The sequence below is a fragment of the Leptonychotes weddellii genome, chromosome 1 (genome assembly GCF_054177405.1).
Source record: "Leptonychotes weddellii isolate Sample4059 chromosome 1, ASM5417740v2, whole genome shotgun sequence".
Lineage (NCBI taxonomy): Eukaryota > Metazoa > Chordata > Mammalia > Carnivora > Phocidae > Leptonychotes > Leptonychotes weddellii.
The window spans coordinates 79,632,797-79,657,232 of NC_138369.1; the positions used below are offsets into that span (position 1 = coordinate 79,632,797).

Genomic DNA, 24,436 nt, shown 5'->3' on the forward strand with positions numbered 1-24,436 from the left:
GACTGTGAAAGGAAGATTTTAAATTTGGTTTTTGATATTTTGACTTTGTTATCAGAGTACAGTCACTAAGTGGAAATGTCCAGTAGTTAGCTGGACATGAGGAATTCTTAGAGCTTAAAGACTTAAAAGGGCATTCATTCTTTTTTTTCAGCCTGGTCCTTCAAAATCTAATTTCAAAAGCCCCCTATCTGGTTGGCCCTGAATATGTCTGCCAACCTGGGCAAACAGCTGTTTTTATTTTATGTGGTGCATAGTAGTCCAACTGATGGATTCTCTCCTGGCTAGCTGGTAGGTAGCTCTCGAGTTCTGGGTCTGGATGTCCTGTGCTAAACCCGAATGGGCATTCTCCGTCAAGTGTATTTTTACCTTCATTGTTCTGTTGACTCTGTGGTATCAGCCCCAGAAGCATTTTACAAAAATAATAAGCTATTTTGTTGAGCTTTTATGGAGGTGTCCCTTTGACAAAATCAAGAGCATGGAAAAATGCCCTTTTTAAAATATCATTGAAAAGAGAGAACTTGATTCTGGATCTAAATGGCCTTCAGTTCAGGCTGAAATTACCAACTGTTGATATTGTAGACGTTGTTCACAGTAGCCGTCTTCCTAAGCAGTTGTCTCTTATAGGTTGCTGAATGACCATCATGATGATGCCTCCAAGTTTATCTGTCTTCTAGCAAAGCCCAGCTGCAACTCTCTAGAACAGGAGGATTTTATCCCTTTACTTCAGGTAATTTTCATTTCCTTCTAAAAATGGGTTTTATTTTTTAGAGTTTCAGAGGTTTTTAAAAATTTTTCCACTGTAAGATATGTCAATTGAGATATACAAATCTAGAAGTCAGATTTCTAGAAGAGTGATTTTCAAGCTTGTTTTAGGAACAAAATCCTTTTGTTAAATGAAAATTAGCACAGAATGCATAGTTTAAAACAGATAAGACAGGGCTACTCCCACTGAAGCAGAGGAGGGGGCACCACTCAGCCTCCCCCTTGCGCAATCATGGCAAACACTGAAACACCTTCTGAAACCAGATGTTTGGTCTACTTGGCCTAGATGACCTATCTCCAACAAAAGGAGCCCACTTGAGGAGTATTTATATCTAGGCCTTCCAGTAAGAATCACTTACATGCCAATAGTGGGTCTGTTTTTACTATAGCATTCTTCATAGCCTGATATATTACTTGTTAATATTCTTAATTTCATGTCTGAATATTTGTTTTTCCTGAGCAGATCACAAATTCCTTGAAGCTAAGGTTTGCCTTTCCTGTCTGTTGAATGCTCATCATTGTTTTAGTTGTTCTAATAAGTCCTTGTTGACTTGTTAGTGAGGATGCCTAAAGAGAGAAAAATAACATTGACATAGTTTTTTGGTTTTGGTTTTGTTTTAGTTATATTCATGGCTACCATCTTTTTTTTTTTTTTTTTGGTAATTTTCTTGTTGAAATATAACATATACACACAAAAAAACACAAGTCGTAAATGTACCCACCAATCAGTGAATTTTCACAATGTGAGCACATCTGTGTAACTAGCACCCAGATCAAGAAACAAACCTCACCAGTACCCCCAAAGCTCTTCATGCTCCCTCCCAGTCACTGCCACCCTATGGTTACCACTATTCTATGTCTAATACAATACATAATAATATCCAACATTACATATTCCTACTTATGTTTTGTCAAATCACAAATATTCGGTATTTGAACTATATTGTTACTAAAACATTAGGTTTTTTTTGTTGTTGTAAGCTATGTGATTTTATTTATTTTTTATTTATTTTTATTTATTTTTTTTCATTTTAATTCCAGTATAGTTAACATACAGTGTTATATTAGTTTCAGGTATATAATATAGTGATTCAACAGTTGTGTACTCAGTGCTCATCACAGTAAGTGTAGACTTAAGTCTCTTTATCTGTTTCACCCATCCCCCACCTATCTCCCCTCTGGCAACCACCAGTTTGTTCTCTGTAGTTAAGTCTCTTTTGTCTCTTTTTTCTTCTCTTTTATATATATATGTTTAATTTTATTTTAATTTATTATGTTATGGTAGTCTCTTTTTTTCTTTGTTCATTTGTTTCTTAAACTCCACATATGAGGGGCGCCTGGGTGGCACAGTTAGTTAAGTGTCCAACTCTTGGTTTCAGCTTGGGTTGTGATCTTGGGTTGTAGGATCGAGCCCCGACTTGGGCTCTGCATTCAGCACAGAGTCTGTTTGGGAATCTCTCTCCCTTTCCCTCTGCATCCCCCACCCCATGCTGTCTAGTATGCACATGCACTCTCTCTCTCTCAAAATAATCTTTTTTTAAAAATTCCACATGAGTGAAATCATACGGTATTTGTCTTTCTGTGACTGACTTATTTCACTTAGCAGTATACCTTCTAGGTCCATCCATGTAGTTCCAAATGGCAAGATTTCATTCTTTTTATGGCTGAATAATATTCCATTTGTGTGTGTGTGTGTATATATGTATATATACCATATATATATATACATACACACCACCTCTTCTTTATCCATTCATCTATTGATGGACACTTGGGCTGCTTCCATAATTTGGCTATTGTAAATAATGCTGCAATAAACATAGGGATGCATATATCTTTTTGAATTAGTGTTTTCATATTCTTTGGGTAAATACCCAGTAGTGGAATTACTGGATCATATGATAGTTCTATTTTTAACTTTTTGAGGAACCTCCATATTGTTTTCCACAGTGGCTGCACCAGTTGGCATTCTCACCAACAGTGCACGAGGATTCCCTTTTTCTCTACATCCCCACCAACACTTGTTATTGCTTCTCTTTTTTATTTTAGCCATTCTGACAGGTGTGAGACGATATCTCACTTAGGTTTTATTTTGCATTTCCCTGATGATTGATGATGTTGAGTGTCTTTTCTTGTGTCTGTTGGCCATGTGCATGTCTCTTTGGAGAAATGTCTGTTTGAAAACATTAGGTTTTAATAGCAGTTCTCTATCCACCCCTTACCTTTACCCCCTCAATCTATTCTGGGCCTGCTCTGACTCCAGCAAACTGCATCTTTTGGGTCCCCTTCCCTGGCTAGCTTCTGGTTGGGTCTGGCCAGTGGATTGTACTGCCAGGAGTGGGCATTTCTTCCCCAGTGTGCTTCAGCACAGCAGCTGTATCTGTGTACTACAGCTTCTGCTGGATGGCCTCTTCTCCATAGCTCGAGTGCCTACCTCACTCCTATAACTCTATTCCTTGCCTTGTCCCTCTGGCTCTAGAGATTGTAAGGGTGTCCTTCTGTTATGTGTTCCTGGTGCCTCACCATTCCCTGTGTTTTCCCTTTACCTGCCTATGACTTTACATGTAGTCCCTTCATGAAAGGTTCATATGGGTAAATTCTTTTTCCTCTGGGCACCCTATTCCTGACTGAGTTTTATTAGAAGCTTTAATAAAACCACTGACAGGAATATAAATTAAATCCATATCAAAAGAATTACAAACAATAACAAAACTATGAGTTAGTAGACATTTATATTTCATTTATATAGGAGAAATTCTATTTTTCTTTAACAAGTAGATTTGTGGAGTCTTCAAGTAAAAGTTGACAGAATGAATAGATACATTCTCCTCCCATTCTGTCCCAAACTCCTCTAAAGTGAAAGTGTAGGAATTTAAAGGGAATAAACACATGAAAATAAATGGAATGGTAGAAAAGAATGGAAAAAAATTAATGTCAAGTGATTTCCAATTTCTTAAAAATAGAAAGTAGAAGCAGGCTAAGGAAACCACAGCCCAGAATGAGGAGCTATTTATGGGCTACAGTAGAGAAATGAGCTACTCTTCTCTATTCTCTCAGCAGGATACCAGAGCAGCTGTAAACTCAGGGTTGGCGGTTCTAATGGGAAGTATTAGAAATGAGGATTCATGGAAGGTTGTTATATAGAACAATGGAACAGTTGACTCCCTACTTGGTTCCCAAAAGTAAAGTGCATCCTACCATTTACTCTCAAGCATAAACAAAATAACAAACAATAAAGCATGCTAAGACGAATTCCAATAGAGAAACATCCTAGATATAGCTGGCCAGTAGTCCTCAGAACTATCAAGGTCATCAGAAACAAGGAAAGTTTGCAAAATTGTTACAACCAAAAGGAGCCTAAGGAGATGTGACAGCTAAATGGAATATGAGATCCTGGAACAGAAAAAAGATATTAGGCAGAAACTAAGTAAATAAAGTATGGTCTCTCATAATAGTAATAATAATGTATCAATATGGATTTATTAACTATAACAAATGCTAATGTAATGCAGAGTATATGGGAACTTTATACTGTCTTACCAATTTTTCTTTAAAACTGTTCTAAAAAATTAAGTCTTTGTAAACAATAATTACTATATTCAGATAGAGTATATAAAATAAGACTAGAATATTATGAAAACAGAAAGCTAATACCAGAAAGAGCTGTTACAATTTTAAAATGTGGGGGAGTCCTGGGTGGCTCAGGCGGTTAAGCATCCTACTCTTGATCTCAGGGTTGTGAGTTTAAGCCCCACATTGGGCTCCACACCCAGCATGGAGCCTACTTAAAAAAAATTTTTTTTAATGTAAGTACCAAAATTTAAAATTTCATCATAAGGCCTGGAAACTAATGTTTAGGATATCTCACAGGAAGGGAAAGAAAGCCAGAGAGAGGGAGAAGGAGGGAAGGGGGAGACATAGAGGACTAATTCAAGAATTTCAACAACTAACTGGATTCTGGAGAAGAAAGAAGGGAAAGAAGAGAGAGAAGGAAATCATCACAGAAATAATGCAGAATGGAGAGAATTCGAGGGACTGGGATGATAAGATGGGTACAAAGAGCTAGAACCTGGTAGGATTCCTTAGGATCCCTGTTTCCCTCCTTGGGAACATGCTTGTGTAACCAGCATATAATAAAAAATATAATTTGAGGGGTGCCTGGGTGGCTTAGTCGGTTAAGCATCTGCCTTCAGCTCAGGTCATGATCTCGGGGTCCTGGGATCAAGCCTCGCATCGGGCTCCCTGCTCAGCAGGGAGTCTGCTTCTCCCTCTCCCCTGCCCCTGCTCATGTTCTCTCTCTCTCTCAAATAAATAAGTAAATAAAAACTTTAAAAAAATCGAATTTGACACTCCCACAGCAGCCTCTCATGCTCCCTCCATTCCTGCCCACAGAATTAAAGAAATAATACAAAATACAAGTCTTTTGATTGAAAAAACCAAGTACAATGAGTAAAACAAAGAAACATACATAAACATATCATCTCAAAATTTTAGAAAAACGCAGATGAAAACAAGACACTAAAAGCGTCCAGAGAGAAAAACCAGGTCCCTTTTTTGTTTTTTAAAAAAACCAGGTCCCTTTAATAAGAACAAAAATTGGGGTGGTATTAGACTCTCATTAGTAATTCTAGGGAAATGGATTTGAAATCAGATTTCCAATATCCTGCCAAGATATCAGTCAGATATGAGATTAGAATAAAGACATTTAAAAACTCAGAAAGTTGGGGCGCCTGGGTGGTTCAGTCATTAAGCATCTGCCTTCGGCTCAGGTCATGATTCCAGTGTCCTGGGATCTAGTCCCTCATCGGGCTCCCTGCTCAGCGGGAAGCCTGCTTCTCCCTCTTCCACTCCCCCTGCTTGTGTTCCCTCTCTCGCTGTGTCTCTCTCTGTCAAATAAATAAATAAAATCTTAAAAATAAATAAATAAATAAAAACTCAGAAAGTTTATCTCCCTATTTTCTAGAGAGTTACTTGAATAGATACTGTATCAAATTAAGTAAACCAGGGGGCACGTGGGTGGCACAGTAGGTTAAGTGCCTGACTCTTGGTTTAGACTCAGGTCATGATCTCAGGGTTGTGCGATCGAGCCCCAAATCAGATTAGACGCTCAGCGCGGAGTCCACTTGGGATTCTCTCTCCTGTCTCCCTCTGCCCCTTCCCCCCACACACACATGCACGTGCACCTGCTCTCTCTCTTGCTCTTTCTCTCTCTCTAAAATAAATAAATCTTCAAAAAAAATTAAGTAAACCAAGAAAGAGGAATACATGAGATCCATGAAACAGTGGATTCAATCCAGAGAATCAGTGAAGGGAAGACCTTAGATGGCAACTGAAGAACAGCCAGTCCAGAATAGAAAAGGTGATGGAATTTCTCTGGGAAGAAGTTCTCCATAAAGGGGAATAGGGAGGGGTGGAGCTATTCCATGCAGTACTATTATATTTGAGAACAAGGAAACTGGAGAGTATGCTTGTAGCACAGCATTCTATATGAACAAGTTTTTCAAAAGCAATTCAAAACTCCCAAGAAAATCGAAAAAAAAAAAAACTGTGTAAGACAGTCATGATCTAAGCTTGAAGCAAACTGAAATATGGCATGATTACAAACAACTGATGGAGAATAAGAAAAGAAAGTCCATTTAACTTCAGTTCTTCTCTGAATGCCCAAGGGACATGATGTTGGACCAATAAGAAAGTAGGAACTTTCTCCAGGAATGGAAGCACTGGCAGGCTCCATTTTTCTTGCCCTCCTGCCTAGCTGGCCCAGTGTGGGTGGATGCCAGTTCTGACAGTCTCCATCTTCCTTGGTAGCACCACTCATCCCATTCTGGTGTTCCCTTGCAAACCTGCCCCAGCAGGCCCCCTCCAAAGTGACTGCCACTGTGCCACACCCAGCAGGGATCCTGGGCTAGGACTGGTACCCGCCTCCAAAGCAGTTTCCACTACACCACACCTAGTGAGTAGCCTTAGCCTGGACCCACACCCTCCAAAAACTACTCCTACCCAGAGGGTCAGGGGCAGCCCTACCCATAGCAGTTGTGGCCCAGCCACAAAAGGAGGGAACATGCAGCCTACACACAGTCATCCCTGGAGACCCTGGTTCTGGTGATTAGGGTAGATTTTGCTTCTGGGCCCCACAGGATGCTTTCTACATAAGGCCACTGTTTCATGACCAGATGTAGCGGATTCACCTAAAACATAGAAACAAATAGAGTCAGACAAAATGAGGAGATAGGAATGAAAGAATGAGACAGAAAACAACCTCAGAAAAAGAACTAAAATAATATACCTAATAGGGAGTTCAAAGTAATGGTCCTAAAAATGTTCATTGAACTATAGAGAAGAATGAATGAACACAGTGAAAACTTCAACAAGAGATAGAAAATGTTAAAAAGAACCAATCGGCTGAAGAACAATAACTGAAATGAAAAATACACTAGAGGGAATCAATAGCAGTTAGAGGATGCAGAAGAATAGATCAGTGATCTACAGAACAGACTAGTAGAAATCATTCAAGCTGAACAGCAGAATGAAAAATTTTAAAATGAGGATAGTTTAAGGGACCTCTTAGATAACATCAGGCATACCAACATTTGCATTAGAGGGGCGTAGAAGGAGAAGAAAGAGAAAGTAGCAGAAAACATACTTGAAGAAATAATAACTGAAGGGCACCTGGGTGGCTCAGTCATTAGGTGTCTGCCTTCGGCTCAGGTCATGATCCCAGGTCCTGGGATCGAGCCCCGCATTGGGCTTCCTGCTTAGCCAGGAGCCTGCTTCTCCCTCTCCCATTCCCCCTGCTTGTGTTCCCTCTCTAGCTGTCTCTCTTTCTCTGTCAAATAAATAAATAAAATCTTTAAAAAAAATTAATAATAATAATAACTGAAAACTTCTCTAGCCTGGGGAAGAAAACAGACATCTGGGTCCAGGAACCACAGAGAGCCCCAAAGAGGTCCACACAAGTCACATCATAATTAAAACGTCAAAAATTAGACGTAAAGAGAATCTTAAAAGCAGCAAGGGAAAAGCTACTAGTTACCTACAAGGGAACACCCATAAGACTATGAGCTGCTTTTTCAGCAAAAACTTTGCAGGCCAGAAGGGAGTGGCATGATATATTTGAAGTGCTACAAGGAAAAAAAAAAAAAAAAACACACAACCAAGAGTACTTTACCTAGCAAGGATATTTCAGAATTGAAGGAGAGATAAAGTTTCCTGGACAAGTAAAAGTTAAAGAAGTTAATCACCACTAAACCAGCCTTATAAGAATTGTTCAAAGGACCTCTTTAAGTGTGTGTGTGGGCGGGGCAGGGGGGAGGCCATAAGTAGAAGAAAATTATGAAAGAAAAAAAAATCTCACTGGTAAAAGCGAACATACAGTAAAGGTAGTGGCTCGACCACTTGTAAAGCTAGTATGAAGGTTAAAAGACAAGTAGTAAAATCAACTACATATACAATAATTAGTTAAGGGATACACAAAATAAAGTTATAAAATAAAACATCAAATACATTTAAAACATGGGTGGGGGGTAGATTAATAATGTAGTGCTTTTAGAATGTGTTAGGACTTAAGTGACCATAAACTTGAAAGTCATTCAATCACAAGGGAACACAGCAAGACAAGAAGAAAGGAACAAAGAATTACACACACAAAAAAAAACAAAAAACAGAAAACAGTTAACAGAATGGCAGTAAGTAGGGATGCCAGGGTGGCTCAGTCGGTTAAGCGTCTGCTTTCAGCTCGGGTCATGATCCCAGAGTCCTGGGATAGAGCCCCGCATCAGGCTCCCTCCTCAGCAGAGAGCCTGCTTCTTCCTCTCCCTCTGCCTGCCACTCCCCCTGCTTGTACACTCTCTCTCTCTCTCTCAAATAAATAAATAAAATCTTTAAAAAAAAAAAATGGCAGAAGTACATACCTGTCAATACTTACTTTAAATGTAAATGGACTAAATGCTCCAATCAGAAAACATGGGGTAACTGAATGAATAAAAAAGCAAGACCTACTTATATGCTGCCTACAAGAGACTGACTTGTAAGTGAAGGGATAGAAAAAGATATCCCAAGCAAATAGAAACAAAAAGCTGGAGGAAAAAAAAAAAAGCTGGAGTAGCATACTTACCATCAGACAAAACAGACTTTAAAACAAAGACTGTGGGGCACCTGGGTGACTCAGTTGGTTAAGCATCTGACTCTTGACTTTGGCCCAGGTCATGATCCCAGGGTCATGAGGTAGAGCCCCATGTCAGGCTCTGCACTGAGTGTCAAAACTGCTTAAGATTCTCTCCCCCCCTCTGTCCCCCCTCCACCACACACATACATGCTCTTTCTCTAAAAAAAAAAAAAAAAAGGGCATTACATCATGATAAAGGGATCAATCCAATAAGAATATAACAACTATAAATATCTATGCACCTAACATAGGATAATATATAAATAGATGAAGCAAATATTAACAGACATAGAGGGAAGAATTGACAGTAGTATAAAAATAGGGGGGTTTATTATTTTAAGCTTTTATTTAAATTCCCGTTAGCTGGGGCGTCTGGGTGGCTCAGTTGTTAAGCGTCTGCCTTCGGCTGAGGTCATGATCCCAGGGTCCTGGGATTGAGCCGCGCGCCGGGTTCCCTGCTTAGCAGGAAGCTTGCTTCTCCCTCTCCCACTCCCCCTGCTTGTGTTCCCTCTCTGGCTGTGTCTCTCTCTGTCAAATAAATAAAATATTTTTTTAAAAATTTAAAAAATAAATTCCCATTAGTTAACATACAGTATAATATGATATTCAGGTGTAAAATATAGTGATTCAACACTTCCATACAACACCCTGTGCTCATCACAGCAAGTACACTCCTTAATCCCCATCACCTATTTCACCCAACCAGCTCCCCTCTGGTAACCATCAGTTTGTTCTGTACAGTTAAGAGTCTGTTTCCAGGGGCACCTGGGTGGCTCAGTTGGTTAAGTGTCTGCCTTGGCTCAGGTCATGATTCTGGAGTCCCCAGATCAAGTCCCCTGTCGGGCTCCCTGCTTAGCGGGAAGTCTGCTTCTCCCTCTCCCTCTACTTCTCCCCCCACTTGTGCGCTCTCTCTCTCAAATAAATAAATAAAATCTTTTTTTTTTTAAAGAGTCTGTTTCTTGTTTGCCCCTTTTTTTTTTTCCTTTGCTCGTTTGTTTTGTTTCTTAAATTCTGCATATGAGTGAAATCATATGGTATTTGTCTTTCTCTGACTCACTTATTTCACTTAGCATAATACAATCTAGCTCCATCCATGTCATTGCAAATGGAAAGATTTCATTCTTTCTGTGGCTGAGTAATATTCCATTGTATATATACACCACATTTTCTTTATCCATTCATCAGTCGATGGACACTTGGTTGTTTCCATAATTTAGCTATTGTAGGTAATTCTGCTATAAACATTAGGGTGCATGTATCCCTTTGAATTACTGTTTTTGTATCCTTTAGGTAAATACTTAGTAATACAATTGCAGGGTCGTAGGGTAGCTCTATTCTCAACTTTTTGAGGAACCTCCACATTATTTTCCAGAGTGCCTGCACCAATTTGCATTCCCATCAACAGAGCAAGAGGGTTCCCGTTTCTCCACATCTTCGCCAATGCCTGTTGTTTCTTGTGTTGTTAATTTTATCCATTCTGACAAGTGTGAAGTGATATCTCCCTGTAGTTTGGATTTGTATTTCCTTGATGATAAGTGATGTTGAGCATCTTTCCATGTGTCTGTTGGCCATCTGTTTGGTCTTCTTTGGAAAAATGTTGTTCATGTCTCCTGCCCATTTTTTAATTGGGTTATTTGTTTTTTTGGGTGTTGAGTTTTATAAGTTCCTTATATATTTTGGATACTAACCCTTTAGCAGATACGTCATTTGCAAATATCTTCTCCCATTCCATAGGTTGCCTTTTAGTTTTGTTTATTGTTTCCCCCACTGTGTAGAAGCTTTTAACCTTTATGAAGACCCAACAGTTCATTTTTGCTTTTGTTTCCCTTGCCTCAGGAGACGTATGTAGTAAGATGTAGTAAGAAGTTGCTACAGCTGATGTCACAGAGGTTACTGCCTGTGTTCTTCTCTAGTACTTTGATGGTTTCCTGTCTCACATTTAGGTCTTTCATCCATTTTGAATTTATTTTTGTGTATGGTGTAAGAAAGTGGTCCAGTTTCATTCTTCTGCATGTTGCTGTCCAGTTTTCCCAACACCATTTGTTGAAGAGACTGTCTTTTTTCCATTGGATATTCTTTCCTGCTTTGTCGAAGATTAATTGACCATACAGTTGTGGGTTTATTTCTGGATTTTCTGTTCTGTTCCACTGATCTATGTGCCTGTTTTTGTGCCAGTACCATACTATGCTTTGTTAATATGATTTGAAGTCTGAAATTGTGATGCCTCCAGCTTTGCTTTTCTTGCTAGATTGCTTTGGCTATTTGGAGTCTTTTGTGGTTCCATACAAATTTTAGGATTGTTTGTTTCTAGCCCTGTGAAAAATGCTGGTGGTATTTTGATACAGATTGCATTAAATGTGTAGATTGCTTTGGGCAGTGTAGACATTTGAACAATATTTGTTCTTGCAATCCATGAGCATGGACTATCTTTCCATTTCTTTGTGTCCTCTTCAATTTCTTTCATCAATGTTTTATAGTTTTCAAGGTACAGATCTTTCACCTCTTTAGTTAGGTTTATTCCTAGGTATCTTACGGTTTTTGGTGCAATTATAAATGGGATTGATTTCTTGATTTCTCTGACAATATATAAAAATGCAGCAGATTTCTGTGTGTTGATTTTGTATCCTGCAGCTTTACTGAATTCATGTATCCATTCTAGCAATTTTTTGGTGGAGTCTTTTGGGTTTTCCACATAGAGTATCATGTCATCTGAAAATAGTGAAAGTTTGACTTCTTCCTTGCCAATTTGGATGCCTTTTATTTCTTTTTGTTGTCTGATTGCTGTGGCTAGGACTTCTAGTACTGTGTTAAAATAACAGTGATGAGGGTAGACATCCCTTTCTTATTCCTGACTCTAGAGGAAAAGCTCTCAGTTTATCCCCATTGAAGATGACACTAGCTGTGGGTTTTTCATATGTGGCCTTTATTATGTTGAGGTATGTTCCCTCTACCCCTACTTCGTTGAGGTTTTTTATCAAGAATGGATGCTGTACTTTGTCAAATGCTTTTCTGCATTTATTGAGAGGATCATATGGTTCTTGTCCTTTCTTTTATTAATGTGGTCTATCACATTGATTGATTTGCAAATATTGAATCACCCTTGCAACCCAGGAATAAATGCCACTTGATCGTGGTGAATGATTACTTTTAATGTACTGTGGGATTTGATTTGCTAGTATTTAGTTGAGAATTTTTGCATCCATATTCATCAGGGATATTGTTCTCTTTTTTAGTGGGGTATTTGCCTGGTTTTGGAATCGGGGTAATGCTGACCCTGTAGAATGAGTTTGGAAGTTTTCCTTCCATTTCTATTTTTTTTAATAGTTTGAGAAGAATAGGTATTATTAACTTTGTATGTTCCTAGGAATTTATTTATTTCTGCCAGATTGCCCAATATGTTGGCATACAGTTATAATTGTATTTCTGTAGTGTTGATTGTTATTTCTCCTCTTTCATGGGTGGTTTTATTTATTTTGGTCCTTTCTCTTCTTTTTGATAAGTCTGGATAGGGTATTATCAACTTTATCAACTTTTTCAAAGAACCAGCTCCTGGTTTCACTGATCTATTCTAGTGGGCTTTTTGTTTGTTTGTTTCTGTATCATTCATTTCTTCTGTAATCTTTATTTTTCCCTTCTTCTGCTGACTTTAGGCTTCATTTATTGTTGTTTCCCTAGCTCCTTTAGGTGTAAGGTTAGGTTGTGTATTTGAGATTTTTCTTGCTTTTTGAGGTAGGCCTGTATTGCTATATACTTCCCTCTTACTACTCCTTTTGCTGCATCCCAAAGGTTTTGGACCTTCATGTTTTCATTTTCATTTGTTTCCATGTATTTTTTTATTTCTTCTTTAATTCCTTGGTTGACCCATTCATTCTTTAGTAAGATGTTCTTTAACCTCCATGTATTTGCGGTCTTTCCAAATTTTTTCTTGCGATTAACTTCAAGTTTCATAGCATTGTGATTGGAAAATATGCATGGTATGATCTCAATCTTTTTGTCCTTGTTGACACTTGATTTGTAACCTGGTATGTAGTTGTTCTGGAGAATGTCCCATTTGCCCTTGAAAAGAATGTTTATTCTGCTGCTTTAGGATGGAATGTTCTGAATATATCTGTTAAGTCCATCTGGTCCAGTGTGTCATTCAAAGCTATTGTTTCTTTGTTGATTTTCTGCTTAGATGATCTGTCCATTGACATAAGTGGGGTGTTAAAGTCCCCTACTATTATTGATTATTATGAATGAGTTCCTTTTATGTTTGGGTGCTCCCATGTTGGGGGCATAAACATTTACATTTGTTAGACCTTCTTGTTCAGTAGACCCCTTTATTATGTATAGTGCCCTTCTTTATCTCTTGTTACAGTCTTCGGTTTAAAATCTAGTTTGTCTGATATAAATATGGCTACTCTGGCTTTCTTTTGATGTCCGTTTGCATGATAAATGTTTCTCCACCCCCTCACTTTCAATCTGGAGGTGTTTTAGTCTAAAATGAGTCTTTTATAGGCAGCATATAGATGGGTCTTGTTTTTTTATCCATTCTAACACCCTGTGTCTTTTGATTGGACCATTTAGTCCATTTACATTCAGAGTAATTATTGATAGGTAAGAATTTAGTGCCATTGTATTTCCTGTAAAGTCAGTGTTTCTGGAGGTTTTCTCTGTTCCTTTCTAGTCTTTGTCACTTTTGGCCTTTCTTCCCCACTCAGAGTCCCCTCTAATATTTCTTGCAGAGCTGGTTTAGTGGTCACAAACTCCTTTAGTTTTTGTTTGTCTGGGAGACTCTATCTCTCCATCTATCCGGAATGGTAGCTTTGCTGAATATTCTTGGATGCAGACTTTTCCCATTCAGCACCTTGAGTATATCTTGACACTCCCTTCTGGCTTGCCAGGTTTCTGTTGAGAAATCTCCAGTGAACTTATGGGTTTTCCCTGGTAAGTTAATGACTTATTTTGTGTTACTGCTTTTAAGATTTTCTTTTAAATGGGCTCCACATGGGGCTTGAACTCACGACCCTGAGATCAAGACCGGAGCTAAGATCAACAGTCAGATGCCAGTTATGTCTCTTGCTCCTGAAAATAATGGCCTTATGAAGAAGAGGTCATGTAATGTCCAAGGCCTGGTGCTTCAGGGAGTGTCTCCAGTATGTGCTGCGTGTGCTCTGCTGTTGTGTTCTGGCTGCTCTGTCCTTCAGGTCAGTCGCCTGCAGAGGCTCTCCTTGCCTGCTGTGGGCAGTGTTTGGTCCCGGGCCTGAATATGGTGAGTTTTAACTAGGTGTGCTCTGGTCTGCTTTTGCAATGAGACCTGACACCAATTCCACCAGAACTGAGGCTCTGTAGAACTCTCTGGTCAGGAGATATGGTTTGGGCAGCGGTTTGTACTGTCTCCTGGGGGAGAGGCTCACTGCTGGACTGAGGCAAGTTGACCGAGGGGGCAGTCCCACCAGAGCAAAGGGGAGTGGGGCTTACTGTAAGCAAATTAGGCAGCCAGTATTAGCACTTTCCTGCTTCCCACAGGTAACTCTGTGTTATGCTGAGGGGCAGGGGAGGAAAATGGTGCCAGCCAGCTCCTTTGTTCCTGAAGAGATGTCTCCATGAATGCTGCCTCTCAAGTACATGCTCCGAGAAGAGTGAATAATCTCCCCAATGTGTGGCCCAGGTGTTCTTCAGATCACTGTTTCCATAATGTCTACTCGCAGGTTGTTTGTCTGCTTTCTCTCCAGGAGGAGCACATTCTCTCTTGGCCTCTATCCTAGCCAAGCCCTCTGGCCTTTAAAACTCCAGGGTTTTAGTCCCACTCTTATAAGAACTCACAGAATTTAGCCCCTCTCGTCTTCCAAAACAATGGCTTTGAGGAAACATTCTCCTTGTGCATTCTTCGGTGTGCTCCTCTCTCTCTCACCCTTCTCTGCAATCACGGCTCCCTCCCCTCTGCAGTACCTGCAATCTGCTTCTCCCCTAAACCATGTCTCTGCACTTCCTACCATCTTCGATGTTGCCTCTTCTCTCCCTTTAGTTGTGGAGTTTGTTCTGCCAATCTTCAGGTCATTTTCTGGGGTATTTAGGATGATTTAGTAGTTACCTAGTTGTGTTCGTGGGATGAGACAAGCCTAGGATCCTCCTACGCCACTGCCATCTTCCTTTCTTGCTCTAGTTTCTCTTAAAAATAGTAGGGGATTTTAACACCCCACTTACATCAATGGATAGATCATCCAGACAGAAAATCAATAAGTAAGCAGTGACCTTAAGCAACACATGAGACCAGATGGACTTAACAGATATACACAGAACATTCCATCAAAAAACAGAATACACATTCTATTCAAGTGCACATGGAACATTCTTCAGGATAGATCACATTAGACCACAAAACGAGTCTCAGTAAATTTAAGAAAATTGAAATCATATCAAGCATTTTTCCCAACCACAATGGTATGAAACTAGAAATCAATTACAAGAAAAAATTATAAGACCCATCTATATGCAGCCCACAAGAGACTCACTTCAGATCTAAAGACACATACAGACTTAAAAAACAAACACATGAAGGCTAAGCAACATGCTACTAAACAACGAGTCAGTGAGGAAATCAAAGAGGAAATTTAAAAATACCTTGAGACAAATGAAAATGGAAACACAACATTCAGAAATCTGTTGGACATGGCAAAAGCAGTTCTAAGATGGAAGTTTATGATATAGGCCTGTCCTAAGAAACAAGAAAAATTTCAAGTGAACATTCTAACCTTACACCTAAAGAAACTAGAAAAAGAACAAAAAAACAAAGTTAGTAGAAGGAAGGAAATAATAAAGATAAGAGTGGAAATAAATGAAAAAGAGATCAAAAAATAAAAGAAAACCAGTGAAAATAAGAAGTTTTGCTACATGCAAAAGAATGAAATTAGACTATCTTATACCATATACAAAAATAAACCCCAAATGGATTAAAAACCTAAATGTAAGTCATGAGACTCTAAAACTCCTAAAAGAAAACTTAAGCAGTAAACTCTTAGACATAAATCTTAGCAATATTTTTTTGGATCTGTCTCCTCAAGCAAGGGCAACAAATGCAAAAATAGTTGGGACTACATCAAAGTAAAAAGCTTTACACTGAAGGAAACCATCAACAAAATGAAAAGGTGACCTACTGAATGGGAGAAGATATTTGCAAATGATATGTCCAATAGAAGGTTAATATTCAAAATATATAAAGAACTCCTACAACTCGACACCCATTTAAAAAAAGGGGGGGTGGGCACTTGGGTGGCTCAGTCAGTTAAGCAGCTGCCTTTGGCTCAGGTCATGATCTCAGGGTCCTGGGATCGAGTCCCGCATTGGGTTCCCTGCTCCACAGGGAGCCTACTTTTCCCTCTCCCTCTGCCGCTCCCCTGCTTGTGCTCTCTCACTCTCTCTATCAAATAAATTAATAAAAAAAAATGGGGGGTGCCAGGGTGGTTCAGTTGGTTAAGCATCTGCCTTTGGCTCAGGTCATGATCCCAGAGTCCTGGAATTGAGCCCCACATCAGGCTCCCTGCTCAATGGGGAGTCTGCTTCTCCCTATGCCCCTCACCCCATTCATGTTCTCTCTCTCTCGTGCCTGCTCTCTCTCTCTCAAATAAATAAATAAAATCTTTTTTTAAAAAATGGGCAGAGGACCTGAAAAGACACTTTTCCAAAAAATACATACAGATGGCCAACAGACACATGAAAAGATGTTCAACATCATTAATTAGGAAAATGCAAATCAAAACCATAATGAGATACCACCTCACACCTGCCAGAATGGCTAGTATCAAAAAGGTAAGAAATAACAAGGATTGGAGAAATTGACAAGGATATGGAGAAAACAGAACCCTGGGCACTATTGGTGGTAAATTAGTAAATGTAAATTGGTGCAGCCATTATGGGAAACAATACGGAGTTTCCTTAAAAAATTAAAAATAGAAATACCGTACGATTCAGCGATTCCACTTCTGGGTATTTTTCCAAAGAAAATGAAAACTCTAATTCAAAAAGATATATGCATTCCTATGTTCACTGCAGCATTATTTACAATAGCCAACATATGGAAGCAACCTAGTGCCCATCAATAGATGAGTGAGTAAACAAAATATGGTATATATGAACAATTGAATATTACTCAGCCATAAAAAGGAATGGAATCTTGCCATTTACAACAACACAGGTGGACCTAGAGAGTGAAATGTCAGACAAAGAAAATGATTTCACTTATATGTGGAATCTAAAAAACAAAACAAACATACTCATAAATATAGTGAACAAACTGGTGGTTGCCAGAGGGCAGGTGGTTGGAGAGATTGGCAAAATAGGTGAACGGGATTAAGACGTACAGACTTCCAGTTACAAAATAAGTTAAGTCACAGGGATGTAAAGTACAGCATAGGGAATATAGTCAATAATGTTTTAATAACTTTGTATGGTGGCAGATGGTAACTAGACTTACTGTGGTCAGTTGTAATGTATATAAATGTTGAATCACTGCTGTGCACCTGAAACTAATATAATAGTGTATGTCAGCTATACTTCAATTAAAAAAAAAAAATGAGGCAAGAAATACAAAACAGTGGTTTTCAAGATGCTGGATATCTGGCAACAAAAGATAGTGATTGCTGAGAGACAGAAAGCAAACAAGGTCAGCCTTATGATTGTCTCAGGTTACTGCCTTGAGAGAGTTCCCAAGCCACAGTGTGGGAATGGGGACTCCAGGCAGAGTCCATCAGACTCCCTAATTTTAGGAGGCAGAGGTGAAGAGCTGGATGACCAGGGTGGCTAGAATACTTGGGACAGAGTACCAGCGAGAAAGCTCCAGACATCTTTAGAACTCCTCCACGAGTATTCAGCAGAATACTGATCAACAGATGTATGTGGGGAAAGTAACCAAAGCTAAAGGAAGTGCTATCCATCAGTCACACAGGCCCAGGGATAGTATTTGTCCTTACCAGCCAGACTGGAAAACTTCAGGACTTTGGGTAGAGTACTCTTGGGAGTCTTGCTTCAGTAATGGAGAATAATTAACCCTAAATTAAGCATTTCTAGGTCCTGCCTAACCAATTTAGAAAGCAAGACCTACAAGGATAAAAGGGTTTTAAAGTGACTTAACAGCATTCCAGAACAAAGTTTGAGAATATTTATAAGAACATAAAAATATCCAGCATTCAACCAGGTGAAATTTGTAATAGTTGATGTCATCAGGCATGCAAAGAAGCAGAAAAATACAACAGATAATACGGGAAAAAAATCAGTTGAAACTGATCCAGATGTTAGAATTAGACAAGTACATTAAAACAACCTTCATAACTGAATTCTGTCTACCCAAAAAGTTGACATGGAAGATATATATTTTAAAAAACCCAAATTGAACTTGTAGAGCTGAAAACTAAGGTGTCTGGGGTGCAAAATACACCAGATTGGATTAACAGCAGATTAAACATTGCAAGTGAAATGATTAGTGAATTTGAAGACAGAATAGAAACTATCCAAAATGAGAAATGGAGACACAAAGAAAGGAAGAAAAATGAAAAGAGCATCCATGAGCTTTGGGACATAACTTCAAGCAAACTAACATACTTATAAATGGGAGAGGTGGGGGGATTTAAAATAAAGAATTTGTCACCTCTTTGTCCCAAGTTCCTAGGACAGAGCTTTTAAACCCTTAGAACTTCCCAAATGATAAGAACATATTTGTTTTTCACAGCGGGCTCCTGGGACCATGCCTGAGTTTTTACTAATGAGATGACTCATTAATGGTGGGTTCCTGGATAGTTTCAGAGTGGGGACTTATTGTGCCAAAAAGGCCAACCATGTGATTAGAGGTTAGGTTTTTCAGCCAGGTGTTACCAACCTGACCTCCAAGGAGGAGATGGAGCCTGGAAATTGAATTCAGTCATACGGACAATGATTTAATCAAGCATGCCTACCTAATGAAACCCAATAAAATCTCTGGACACTGAAGCTCACTGAAGCACAATGATGTGCTGGGAGGGTGCCATGCCCTGAGAATAGAAGCTCTGTGTCTCACACCTTCCCACTTTTCCCTCTGCATCTCTTGTTTGGCTGGTCCTAACTTGTAGCCTTTATAATAGAATAGTAATCATAATGTAGCACTTGCCTCATTTCTGTGGGTCACTCAGGCAAATTGTTAAACCTAAGGGGATGGTGGAAACCCCCACATTTATAGTCAGTTGGTCAGAAATGTGGATGGCGTAGGAACCCCAGAGTTAATGGCTGGTTTCTGGAGTTAGAGAAGTCTTGTGAAGGGACCGTGCCCCTAACCTGTGAAATCAGTACCAGTTCTGGATAGTTAGTGCTGGAATTGCATTGCACAGGGACAGAAAAATTATTTGATGAGATAATAGCCCCAGATTTTCTATATTTGATAAAAACCATAAGCTCAAACCCAAGATAATAAGCCCAAGGACAAGAAACACAAAACTATACCAAGTCACATCACAATAAATTGGTTCAAAACCAGTAATAAAGAGAAAATTTGAATAGCAGCCAGAGAAAATAGTCACATTTCATAAAGTGGAACAAAGATGAAGATAACAGTAGATTTCATGTTGGAAACAGTCCAAGTCAGAAACATTGAAGCAACATCTTTAAAGTACTCAAAGAAAATAGGCTATCAACTTAGAGCATCGTACCCAGTGAAAACATCTTTCAAAAATGAAGGTGAATTAAAGATTTTTTTGGACATAGAAAAGCTGAAAGAATTTATCACCAGCAGAAATGCAGTACAAGAAATGTGTTTGGGTTGGGGGGAAAGTTGTTCAGTCAAGGAAGAAAATAATGCCAGATGGAAATACAAATTTACATAAAGGAAAGAAAAGCTCCAGAAATGGTAACTAAATGGATAATTTTTTATTATTCAGATCTCTTTAGAAGATAACTATTTAAACAAAACTGTCAACAGTGTTTTGTGGTGATTATAACATATGCCTAAGTACAATTTGACAACAATAGCGTAAAGGCCAGGAGAAGAAAAATGGAAGTATACTACTGTATGGTTCACATATTATCTATGAAGTGGTATAATACCACTTGAAAATAGATTGTAGTAAGTTAAAGATGTATGCTGTACTCTCTGACACAACCACTGAAATAACAGTTATAGCTAAAAAGCCAAAAAAAGTTTAAATAAAATAGAAGTTATAAAGAATACTCAGTGAACTCAAAAGGAGGCAGGAAAGGAAGAAAAAAGGGGAACAAAGAATGGATGGGACAAACAAGATGATAGACCTAAACCTAACCATATCAATGTCAATAACACATTAAATATAAGTGATGTGAATACTGTCAAAAGGCAAAAATTAGACAAAAAAGCAAGACCCAAATATATGTTGCCTGAAAGAAATGTACTTTAATTATAAAGACACAAATAAATTAAAAGTAAAAGAAGAAAAAAGATACAGCATGGTAACACTAATCAAAAGAAAGCTCTTACAAATAAATGGAAAGACATATTGTGTTCATGGATTGAAAGACTTAACATTGTTAAATGCCCAATCAACCCAGAACAGTCTATATAGATCAGTTCAAGTTCTGTCAAAATCCAAATGGTCCCCTTCTCCCATCCCCTGGCAACCCCATTCTATTCTCTGCTTCTGTGAGTCTATTTTGGATACCTCATATAAGTTGAATCATGAAGATGTTGTTCAGTGGATATAGTTTTAGTTATGTAAGACAAATAAGTTCTAGATATCTGTTGTACAACATAGTGCATATAGTTAACAGTGCTATATTGTGCAACTTAAAATTTGTTAAGAGGGTAGATCTCATGTTAAGTATTCTTACCAAAACAAACAAACAGATTAAAGAAAAAAAAGCACAAGGAAACTTGGAGGTGGTGAATATGTTATTACCTTAATCGTGGTGATGGTTTCCTGGGTACACATGTATGTCCAAATTCATCAATCTGTATATATTATATACATACAATTTTTTGTATATTGCTTATTCCCCAATAAAGTTTAAAAATGCCAATGGCATTTTTTGCAGAAATATAAAAAACAATTATAAAATTCATATGGAATTTCAAAGGACCTGGAATAGCCAAAACAATCCTGAGAAAGGAGCAGAAAGCTGGAAGCTTCACACATCCTAACTTCCAAATATATTACAAAGCTATAGATTCTTGCATATATCCACCAATGATTTGCAGCATAGGTGCCAAGATTATACAGTAGGGAAAGGATGGTCTCTTCAACAAATGGTGTTGGGGAAATTGGATGTTTTGTACACACCACATACAAAAATGAACTCAAAAGGGATTAAAGACCTAATCCAAAGACCTGAAACTATAAAACTCCTAGAAGAAAACAGAGGGGGAAACCTTCATGACCCTTGGATTTGGCAACGGATATGACCAAAAAAGCAGAGGCAGCAAAATCAAAACTAGACAAATGGGACTACATCAAACTTTAAAACTTCTGGACAGCAAAGGAAAGAGCGTAGTAAAAGGCAGTCTATAGAATGGAAAAAAAATGCTTGCAAACACACCTGATAAGGTGTCAATATCTAGAATATATAAAGAACTCCTACAACTCAATAAGAACAGCAATAAAAATAACTGGATTTTTAAATGATCAGGGACTTGAAGAGACATTTCTCCAAAGATGAAATGTCTAACAAGCATATGAGGAGATGTTCAACATCAGTAAAAAAAAAAATTAATAAGCAGGGGAATGCAAATCAAATCACAGTGAAATACCACCTCACACCTGTTAGAATGGATACTGTTTTTAAAAAAAAAAAAGCGTTGCTGAGGATATGGAGAAATTGGAACATTTACACATTGATGGTTGGAATGTAAAAGGGTATAACTTCTATGGAAAATGGTGTGGAAGTTCCTCAAAAAATTTAAAATAGAGCTACCATATGACCCAGCAATACCACTGTGGGGTATATATCCAAAAGAATGGAAAACAATGTCAAAGAGATATTTGCATTCCCATGTTCATTGAGCATTATTCACAATAGCCAAGAAGTAAAAGCAACCTAAATGTCCATCAGTAGATGGACAGATAAAGAAAATGTGGTATATACATATAATGGAATATTATTCTGCCTTTAAAACAAAAGGAAATTCTGTTACATGCAACAACATGGATAAACTTTGAGGACATTATGCTAAGTGAAATAAGCCAGTCACAAAAAGACAGATACTATACTATTCCACTTATATGAAGTATCTAGGGTAGTCAAACTCCTAGGAAGAAGAGAGGTAGTTGCCAGAGCCTGGGGGGAGGTTGTGTGGGAAGTTGTTGTTTGGTGGGTATGGAGTTTCGATCATTCGGGATTGGGGTGGGAGGGGTCTGTTGTACAACAATGTGCAAGTTGTTGACAGTATTGTACTGTACACTCAGAAATTGTTGGATGAATTTTATGTTATATGGGGTTTTTTGCTGCAAAAAGAAAAGAAAGCTGGGTGGCTATATTAATATCAGACAAAGTAGTTTTTAAAGCACATAATATTGCTAGGTAAAGATAAAGAGATCAGTTCATCAAGAATATAACAATTCATGAAGAATGTAACAAAAATGATAAAGGGATCAATTCATCAAGAATATAACAATTCATAAAGAATATAACAACATGGGGTGCCTGCGTGGCTCAGTCGGTTAAGTGACTGCCTTCGGCTAAGGTCATGATCCTGGAGTCCCGGGATCAAGTCCCACATCGGGCTCCCTGCTTGGCGGGAGGCCTGCTTCTCCCTCTCCGACTCCCCCTGCTTCTGTTCTCTCTCTCACTGTCTGTCAAATAAATAAAGCCTTAAAAAAATATATATAATAACATGACAATTTTTTTTAAAGATTTTATTTATTTATTTGAGAGAGAGAGAAAGAGAGAGCACAAGACGGGGGAGGGTCAGAGGGAGAAGCAGACTCCCTGCTGAGCAGGGAGCCTGATGCCAGACTCGATCCTGGGACTCCAGGATCATGACCTGAGCCAAAGGCAGTCACTTAACCAACTGAGCCACCCAGACGCCCATAACATGACAATTCTAAATGTTTGTGCACCTTGTAACAGACTTTCAAAATGCATGAAGCAAAATCTGATAGAACTTCAAGGATACATTCAAGTCATAATTGTAGATTTCCATGTGCTGTTCTCAATAATGAACAAGTTGAGAAAAGATCAATAAGGATATAGAACACTTGAACAACACTATCAACCAACTTGACATAATTGACATTTATATTACACTTTACCAAACAACAGTAGAATACACATTCCTTTAACATGTACACAGAATATTTACCAAGATAGACAATATTCTGGGCCATAGAAAATCTCAATAAAAATTTAAAATTCAGCTCTTAAAGTATTCCTTTGACTTGAATGAAATTAAGTTAGAAGTAATAAAAGATCTCTGAAAATTTTTCAAATATTTGATAACTAAATAACACTTTTAAATAACCCATGAGTCAGAGAAGAAGTCAAAAGGAAAATTAAGAAACATCTTGAACTGAATGAAAGTGAAAACACAGCATGTCAAAATTAATGAGATGCTGCTAAAGCTGTATTTAATAAGTGAGCTTAGCAAGTTTACAGATAACATGATTAGTATACAAAAATCAATTTTCTTCCTATATACTAGCAACAAACAATTCAAAATGAAATTTTAAAAATACCACCCCCAAATATTAAATACTTAGGGATGAATCTGCTAAAAGATGTGCAAGACCTGCACACAAAATACAGCAAAACATTGCTGAGAGAACTTAAAATAAGATTTATATAAATGGAGAGAGAGGTCTTTATGGGTAGGAGAACTCGATATTGTTAAGATGTCAATTCTACATTAGCTTTGACTCTTAGAACCGTAATAATGTGCAAATACTCTCCCTCCAAGAAATAAGTAATGAATTAAAATCAACCTGGACTTGTGGGAAAGAAACTCAGAATAAAATAATAAACAGTAACAAATGAACTGAACTGTATTCTAACTGCATTAAGGAGAATAAAGGACGAACAGGAGAGAGCTAACCTGAGTAACCTTGGAAAGTACTATTTTAACTGGATACTGTAAGACCAGAGACAAAAAGAACTATACACTAATACTATACTCTGTTTAGTAAATTTGTTTCTCAATGGGATATAGGTTGGCAATTCTGTTAAAGTTACAAAGGAAAGGGAGAAGTTTAGACTGAACCTTGTGTATAGTATTAGAATCCATTCTCTACATGATTACATAGTTTTTAGTATATACAGATAAATATAGAAATAGAAAGAAATAAAAATGTGTATGCTTGGATTAGTATAAAGGAGTCCCCCCCACCCGTGTATGCAGTTTCAGTATTCATGGTTAACTGCAGTCTAGAAGCAGATGATCCTCCTTCTGAAATAACATTAGAAGGTCAGTAGTAACCTAAGGCTACCTCACAATGCCTACTCCATTCACCTCACTTCATCTCATCACGTAGACATTTTTCATCTCATATCATCACAAGAAGTAAAAGCGTGAGTACAGTACAATGAAATATTTTGAGAGAGAAATCA

The 24,436-nt window shown here is 38.1% G+C and overlaps 1 protein-coding gene across 9 annotated transcripts in view; it reads left to right on the plus strand.

Moving 5' to 3' along the window:
- Positions 1–24,436, plus strand: part of PPP2R3A (protein phosphatase 2 regulatory subunit B''alpha) — a 200,632-nt gene that overhangs the window by 90,346 nt on the left and 85,850 nt on the right. For all 9 annotated transcript variants that reach the window (XM_081826702.1, XM_081826717.1, XM_081826737.1 and 6 more), the window contains one exon: positions 625–727. In XM_081826702.1, coding sequence (XP_081682828.1) covers positions 625–727 — 103 coding nt within the window. The remainder of the gene's footprint in view (positions 1–624; positions 728–24,436) is intronic.